This window comes from Gavialis gangeticus, unplaced genomic scaffold (genome assembly GCF_001723915.1).
Source record: "Gavialis gangeticus isolate Ggan-Ray unplaced genomic scaffold, GavGan_comp1, whole genome shotgun sequence".
NCBI lineage: Eukaryota > Metazoa > Chordata > Crocodylia > Gavialidae > Gavialis > Gavialis gangeticus.
Window position 1 is genome coordinate 118,595,023 of NW_017729022.1, and position 8,145 is coordinate 118,603,167.

At 50.2% G+C, this 8,145-nt stretch overlaps 2 protein-coding genes across 6 annotated transcripts in view; one reads left to right on the top strand and one right to left on the bottom strand.

Annotated features, from left to right (window-relative positions):
- Positions 1 to 1,536, top strand: part of LOC109296596 (alpha-2-macroglobulin-like protein 1) — a 52,304-nt gene extending 50,768 nt beyond the window's left edge. For 2 of the 3 annotated variants that reach the window (XM_019516065.1, XM_019516066.1), the window contains exons 32-33: positions 74 to 176; positions 267 to 1,536. In XM_019516065.1, coding sequence (XP_019371610.1) covers positions 74 to 176; positions 267 to 307 — 144 coding nt within the window. In that variant the 3' untranslated portion in view covers positions 308 to 1,536. The remainder of the gene's footprint in view (positions 1 to 73; positions 177 to 266) is intronic. The other variant, XM_019516064.1, reaches the window with a different exon arrangement.
- LOC109296595 (alpha-2-macroglobulin-like protein 1) overlaps positions 1 to 8,145 on the bottom strand; it is a 66,945-nt gene that overhangs the window by 14,807 nt on the left and 43,993 nt on the right. The window contains exon 36 of one of the 3 annotated variants that reach the window (XM_019516061.1): positions 1,409 to 1,491. The exons of the other annotated variants lie outside the window; for them this stretch is intronic. The gene's annotated coding sequence lies outside the window, so the exon portion shown is untranslated. Of the gene's footprint in view, positions 1 to 1,408; positions 1,492 to 8,145 lie in introns of those variants that run through there. 3 annotated transcript variants of the gene reach the window in all.

Consider the following 8,145-nt stretch of genomic DNA (forward strand, 5'->3'; position numbering starts at 1 on the left):
CACAGTCAGCCACTTGTGCCAAGATTTGGGGAGTTCTAAAAGCAGTTTCCCATCTCCCCCACCCTCCCAACAGCTGAGCAATACCTCCCAGACGTATGCCCTAAAATTGGTGCGGGAGATCAAGGTGACCAACTTGAAGCCACGCCACATCAAGGTCTATGACTATTACCAGCCAGGTGGGCTGTGGAGCTGCTGGGGGCCTCTGGGCTGGGTGTGGGGGCCTGGGCTCTGTGTGTGTGACTCTGATCCCTTCTCTCCTGTTTCAGAGGAGCGAGCCCTGGCTGAATACAGGGCTGTCTGCAGCTGAGGTAGGCCCAAGCTTCATGGAGCTGTCCTCCTGGTTTCCTCCCTGCCACCGTGCACTTCTCTTCACACCATCCCTGCCAGGGTGGACACAACAGCCCCCTCCTGCCCTGGAAAGACCCTAACCCTGGTGCCTCTGATCCATCTATTGCCCTGTCAGCTTGAAGCACCTGCCTCCTGGCTCTCTCCCCACCATCTCCCTTCCTCCTTCCCTGGGCTTTGCAGCAGTCTCCCCACCTGAAATAATTGTGTCCATGCTGGAAGAAGCAGCACATTTTGGCTCCCCAACCTCCTGGGAAAGGGGAGGGGTCATAACAGACCTTGCAAAAAAAGGACTAGACTCTTGCAGAGTGCTCTTGACAAGGCTGTGCATTGAGCTGTTTGGAGACTTCAGTTAGTGCAGAACCTGGTTGTCCCTGAGTTATGTGTCATGAAACCTGCATTTGACTTTGATATTCTACTCCCTGGCTTGCGAGCTGAGTTTCCACTCTGGGTTCATTGTCCTGGAAGGCTTGGGACATGGCTCCCCACCTCTCTGGCTCAGTCTGCTGCAGCTGAGACCAGCATTGTGGTGGAATTTCCCTTTCCACAAGCAAAGGGTCTCATAGAGAGCCCTCCATCACTCTGATGAAACTGAGCTCATCTTCCAGGTGCGCTGCATAGTCCGTGCCTGTCTTTTCTCACTGGCACATGGGGACACTGGGAGACTGGAATTGCAGATTGGCAAGGATTTGGGTGGCTCTCGTTTCTCTCCTTCAGCTTGCTTTGCTCTCACTTCTCTCCAATTCCCAGTTTCTCTCACTATTCCTTTTAATGCTGCTCCACTTTATTTCCTCTCACAGTCTTCCCAGGAGTCTCCTGGGCAGTCTCTCATTCTCCTCTGTTTCAGCACACAGGGATGACATAGGATGGAAATCGTTCCTCCCCTCCATCAGCAGGGCCAGCCCTGGCTCATCAGGATTCCTGCATTGTAGTTGCTGGGGCGAGGGGAGTATGAAGCCTTGACAGTTGCCCTTGCGAGGGACTGGGGTCTCAGCTCTGGACAAAGCGTGGATCACTTTGGGGTCCCTCTGGGATTTTAGGCCTAGGCCCACATTGCATGTATGGCCCATGCCCTGTAGCCCTCTCCTGGTGAAGTAATTTTTGGGGTGTCTGGTTGCTTTTGATCATTGTAATCTGGGAATTTTCCTGAGTGTGAAAAGAATGAAAATAAAATGTCAATCATGGACCAAGGCACTAGTATTTGATCGGACTCCATCATAACAGAGGGGGAACTGGTCAGGGGATAGTGCAGTATATCCTATTAGTGTGTCCCCTCTGTTTACCTTCCTCAACCATGATTTCCATGTCTCTGGCTGCCTGTGTGGTATCAGCAGGAGTTAGGTGTAGATGAATAGTCCCCTAATTCTACCACTGCCAGATCCACAGGCCAGCACTGGAGCAAATCCCCCACAGCACCATCCACCTGCAGCAGGCTGTCCAGGTAGATCTTCCCACTGAGCTGATTCTGTACCCCTGCAGCCGTGCCATGAAAAATGTTCCTTGTGATATCTCCTCTGGTCTGTTGCAGCATAGAATTGAAAGTGCAGTAAAGCTGGAGCATTTCAGGGGATAGGAAGTGTCCAAGAGAAGAGCAGCTAGTTCCCAGTGCTCCTCTATTTCCTGAGCACTTGTGTCTTCCACATGGAGAAAACACTCCCTTTGTCTCTGAGCAGATCCATACCTCTCTCCTTCCCACTTCCTTCTCTCTCCGCTCTGAGGTCTATCTCATTACCCATATTACTATATTATTTATCAACCCTATATTTCAGGCAGAGATCTGTCGACTTATATTAGAAACTAGAAAAGCTTTATTTCCACATGGAGGATTGCCACTGAGTTGCTGGTAGAGTCTAACCAACTGGAGGTCCACATACCTTTGGTTGCCTACAGGCTGATGAGTAGGTAGAACAGGATTCTACAATATCCTTTTGATGTCTCTCATTGTATCATTTGCATTTCAGCAACAACCTTCCCAAATTCCTCTCCTAGGACACAAATAAGGCTACAGGGATCAAACCTACAGATAAACAAATCACAGGTCACCTGCAGGATCTTTCAGCAAGCAGCAGCCCGTGGGCACTGTATAGATGAATTGAGACAGAATTGTGGAGACATCCACAGTGTAATCCTCCAGTCTGACCATTAGGCCCTTTGGGTGATGCTTTCCAACTAATAGGAGTGAAGCATACAAGTAAGCTGGAGGGAATGCACAGTGACAGGCTGGGGCATCCCCAAAGTCACAGTGCTCCCCTGTCTGCAGCACCAATGAGCATGGGGTAGAAATGTGGCTTGTTCCCATACATGATGGAATGGCTTGGACACAGTGCTCGGAAATTACTAGCTTACGGGAAGACAAATGCTATCTGGTTAAGTGTTTGTCTTCACTTTGTTTGGCCAGTTTTCTTTGCTGCTGTAATGATTCCCTTATCTGCGGCCTGGTTGGCTTGGCTGCTAGGTAAGGCCCCATGAAGACATAGAGCAACATCTTAGCCCATCTATTAGGTGCCTAGGTACCTAAATGTAGTTCTATTCAACTCTGAGAACACTCTCAAAATCCCTTTATTACACCAGCATTTCTAATATAACATTATTTTGGCCATAAAACTAAGTAAAAAATGAAACAAACAAAAAAACCAATGAGGAGGACCTACCCCACCACCTTGTGCATTAACTGCTTTCAGGGACTCAAGCAGGGTGAAATAGAATTGTACTTGGGCATCTAAATTCTCTCATATATCTAACAGGTAAAGTCGTATTTGGCCCACAGTCTCTGCCTCTAAAAGTCAGACCTTACTCTACCTCTTAGAAATCTAAGTGTATCTAGGAACCTAAATGTTTCACCCTGTTCAAGTCTCTGAAAAAAGCTAACATGCCTATTTTTGTAACAGGCCCTCACAACAAGCAGGAAGAAGATCCACTTGTCTTTTGTATCAGCTATTTTTCAGGGACGCGAACAGGATGGAACAGAATCATATTTAAATGCTTACATCCACTTAGGCCTCCTATTAGATGGAACAGGTGTTGACTCTTAATCTTTTCTTCTTGATTCAGAGGAGGGATTTGAACCAAAGTCTGCATTTCCCAAGAGAGTGCCCCAAACATGGCTATAGGGCACTCTGGGCCAGGCTCTCTCCATCCTGCCATGAAGGTGTTCCACTCTACAGTTAAATATTCAGTGGCACTGGGAAAGAGAAGGAGAGAGAAAGAGCCTCATTCTGCAGCTCTGTGCCAACAATTTGGGGGAAAAAACCCTGGTTTTGAAATGAACACTTCATTTTTCAGTAGTACCACCGAACTGAAATATCAGCTATTCATGCAGCTGTAGCATCTGGAGAAAGTAGCTCTAACACTCAGTACCTGGGAGAGCAGTGAAACTGAAAGTTTGCAAATAGGGGCATCTCATTTGAGGTCTGAGGTTTGACCCAGGTCAGAATAGCCACAGCTCAGTCCTTTATATGAGTTACTCTTCCAACTTGCATTGCTGCTCCTATGCAAGTGGGTGGTGAGTGAGAGCACACAGCTTGGGCAGCTAGTCCCTGGAAGGAGCTGCAAGGACTGTACAGACTTACAGGGCCATGTCTCAGGAAAAAGCCTTAGCACATTTTATCCCTCATGCTCCAGAGGAACTTGAAGTAAGATCATGGAGTTATAGGGTCCTGGGACAAAAGGCTTTCTCTCTGGACAAATGTGATGTCTATTTACAGCTTAACAGCCAGCTTTATTATGCATCAGCATGTAAGTCTCCAGGGCCAACCAGGAGCTGCCTGAGTGGCTGTAGGGAGGTCGGCCACACTTCCTCCCTTGAAGGCCTCTGGCCTATTCCCCAAGTGTATGGCCCTCACTCCTGGAAGTGAGAGATTCCTTTCCCACAACATCAAGGCAGGCTGCTGTGCCTGCCTTTGAGGGGACACCTGAGCTGTGATCTCTGATAGCAGAGCAGGGGGAGAAAGGTGTTTATCACACCATGCCTCCAATCTAATGGGGAGTGGTGATCCCCTCGGGGCAGGAGTTCTCTGAAAAGGAGCTGACCAGCTACCGTGTTGTTTCCTGTCCAAGCTGCAGCAAAAAAAAACATTGTTAAGCAAATGGAGGTGAAACTGGAAGGGAACTACATTTATCTGGACCAAGGTAAATAGAACTGAGCTACCTTGGTTAGGAATAGCAGGGGGAGGAGGCTGCGGGACCTGAGTGAGAAGTACTGGCAGAGCTGCGTGTGGAGGAAGACTGTCTGGCTGCGCCATTACTTTGCTTGGCATTTGCCAGCCCTCACAGTTACTCATTCTTTAAAATCCTGTCCCTCCAATGGCCTGCAAACACGGCAGGGGTGTCTCACTTTTTCCCTTCCCTGCCTGCCCCTACCTTGTTGACCCTCTCTCCTGTCTCCACAAGCTGAGTGACAGATCACAGACTTTCTTCCTGTAGCTGGAGCAGGATATTTAAGTGTCTGGCCTGAAGTCAGGTCACATCAAGATCTATGACTACTACCACTGGGTTTGGAGCCAGTGGTTTCTTCATGCCAGGAGCAGGGGCTCTGTGGCCTTAGTGCTGTGCTGCAGAGGGCTGAGGCTGGACTCTCCCCTCTGTGTGTAACTCTGTCTTTCTCTTTTCCCCTTGCAGAGGAGCGGGCCCTGGCTGATTACAGCGCCGTCTGCAGCTGAGACACAGCCAGCAAGTTGGGAATTAACAAGATGGGATGGCACAGGGGAGAGCTGGTGTCTGCCGGGAGCATGGGGCAAATCTATGGTGGGGCTCCAAGAGGGAGTGGGGAAGCTGGTAGTAGGGCCTTAATGCCAGTAGAGAGGAAATCACTGCAGATTTCCAGGTAGGAAAGCCAGGCCAGGGGCCTCTGGGGATAGAAAGGAAGTTCTGGGACAGAAGGACCTCTCAGACGGAAAGGAAGAGAACCCTTGCAGCAGGAAGGATGAGTTAGTGGGAGGCAGGGATTTTCTTTGGGGATACCAAGGTAGTTGTAGCAGCTGGGACAGGGACATCTGTCTTGTCTGGAGAGAGAAGGGTAGATCCAGCCTGGGATGAGGCACTAATCTGTTTGTCCCTGGCCCATAGTGGTTCCTGTAACCACAGAAATAATGGTCAGCATTGGACTGGCCTGTGCAAGTGACCTCGGGAGAGACAAAAAGGAAGCTTTTCACCCTTCACTGAGCTCCAGAGTCAATACCGGAGAGAGCACTCAGCAGAAACCCCAGGAGTAGCCCCTGTGGTCAATGCAGAATCCACACCACAGCCCTATGAAGCAAAGGGAGTGGATAGGGACCTTCCTTCTGGCTTGGCCTGCTCTCCACAGGATGGGAAGGGGCCTCCTAGGCCGCTGAGTCCAGTCCCCAGGGCTCACAGGCACCCTTTTATCCAAAGAATCCCCCACAATAACAGTCACCACAATCTTCAAACCCTCACACATAACAACCAGGCACAAAACCGGGAACATTAAGGAAACTCTGCACTGAGCAAAAAAGGGGTGATGACAGCACTGCCAGTGCCCTGCCTCTGTAACAACAGGGAAGTAGTTAGTAAATACATTCCCAGAGGATCCCAGGACAAGTACCATGCCCCACACTACAGGTGTAGGCAGCACCACCACAGTCTGTGCTAATCTGAGGGAGAAAAAAATCTCTCCTGATCCCAGATTTTGTGATGGGTATGAATCCCACACCTGCCAGCTTGTTTTTCAATTGCCCTAGTAAGGAACAGACTCTCTAAGGAGTTAGGAGGTGGCTGCTGCCCCTGTGTCTCCTCGCAATCTCTCTCCCATTTGCTTCCGTGCATGGGGCAGACACTGGACAGAAGGACAGGCCCCCAGAAGCCCAGGCTGGGAGGACTGGGGTGATGCCTCCCACCCTCATTGTGGTTTCTGGTACATAATAGGGATTTATTTATTTTATTTTCTTGGAGGGGCCATGCCTTTGCCTTCAGGTCATTTTGCACTAGGAATTCTCCCAAGGAACAGAATTCTCCCAAGGAAAAGCAAGGCTCACATGTGTGACCTCTGACATTGTTCTTCCAGCTGATGATGGTACATGCACTCAGCCCATCTGTGAAACTCCTCCTGGGCTGCTGGTGCCATTACTAGCATGTGTTAGTCCCTTGGTCTTTCTCTACTGCTCTCTACTTCACAGCCCTGCTCAGCATTTCCCTCCTCAGAAGCCCCCTGCTGCACCTGGAGACACTCCCCTTGCTTGCAAACACTTTCCCTTAGGCATGCTCTGGAGCTGTGCACCACAGCCTGTCCATCACAGCTAGCCAGGTTCTAATCCCTCACCCAAGCTGAGCCACTGGAGACACTGACAGATGTGCAGCTCCCTGCTGTAACTCCTGGCGCTTTAGAGGAAGTGCCATGAGTTACAGAGTTCCCCCCCACCCTGACTCAACAGATGTACGCTATTGGATCCGGGGAATTGTGGGAATCAATCTCCAGTTGGAGTGGCTGTGTGTCTGTAGCCATTTTCTCTTAGCTCTACCTCTCCCTTCTGCCAGCTCCAATACACTTCAGAATGGGAGGAGTAGAAGGGAGGGGAGACAGCTCAGTCTGGGGTTTGCCCAACCTGTGCTGGAGGGTGGGACAGGTGGATACAAGCCCCCACACATCCAATCCACCCATCCCACCCTTCAGTGCAGGCTGGGCAAACCCACATGGAGCTCCCTCCCCTCCATTCTCCCCCTCACATTCTGAGGATAGCACCAAGGGTGGGTCTGGGTTGTATCAGCTCAGCACTGCTCCCTGCACATGCTGACAGAAGTTAATGGAAGCGCTACACTTTGAAGTGCCTTCATCTGAACACTCATGTAACGAGGGCTCAGATTGTCATGCGATTGGGCACTTTTGAATGCACTCTACAGCCATGCCTTTACAGAACTGCACAGCTGTAGAGTGCTTTAAGGGGCCAATCATACTACAAATGTAACTTCTGTGTGTGCCCTGGGTAAAGTCAGGGGAGGTCTATGGCACAGTCACTGGGTAGAGCAGTTGGAGGTGGAGGGTGTTATACTTCCCATGGGTTGTCTTGGAGTCCCCTGTCTCTGAATGATTCATCTCCATGGCTGAATGAAACTGAATGAGACTATAAGACTGTCCTGTGACTGGGACCAAGTCAGGGGACTGGGCCCAAGATGAGTGCCTCACTTGCCTCTTTGAAACAGACATCCAGCCAGCAGCTTTCAGCCATCACAAAGGCACTGGCCTCAGTCATGCCTTTAGCATTTAGCTCATGAGCACCCATGCCTGTTTCCACTGAGTGCCCTTCCTGCTTACTGGGTATGTCAACATGAGACATTTACTGTGCAGTTGACTAATTAACTGTGCAGTAAACATCTCAGTGTCTGTATGTGTGCCGCCTATTAGGGTGCACAAAACTAATAAAACTCAGCAGCAAATACAAGTACTATCCTGCTGCGGAGTTTTTTCACGTGCAGCAGTGCACGTGTAGATGTTGCCCCGGCTGGCTGGGGCACTGGGTGCTTCAGGGTGGGGATAGCAGGCAGGAGCATTCTCATGTCCCAGCTAGCACATGGAGCCTGGTTGGAGCAGCCCTGGCCTGGCAGGCTGACCCCCTGGGTTCCCTGCCAGCCCAGCTGCTCCAACTGGGGTCTATGTGCTGTGCACATAGTTGATTTGTGCATATTATTTGCACATATAGATGTGCCTGCTCTTGGCTGTTGCAGGTTGAGTGCCCGTTCAGGGGCCCAAGTCACATACTCCCAAACTTGCACAGAACAAAATGGAGGTGGGGGGGCACCCCAGAAGTTCTCACATCTGTTCTCTGCCTCTCTTCCACCACACACACACAC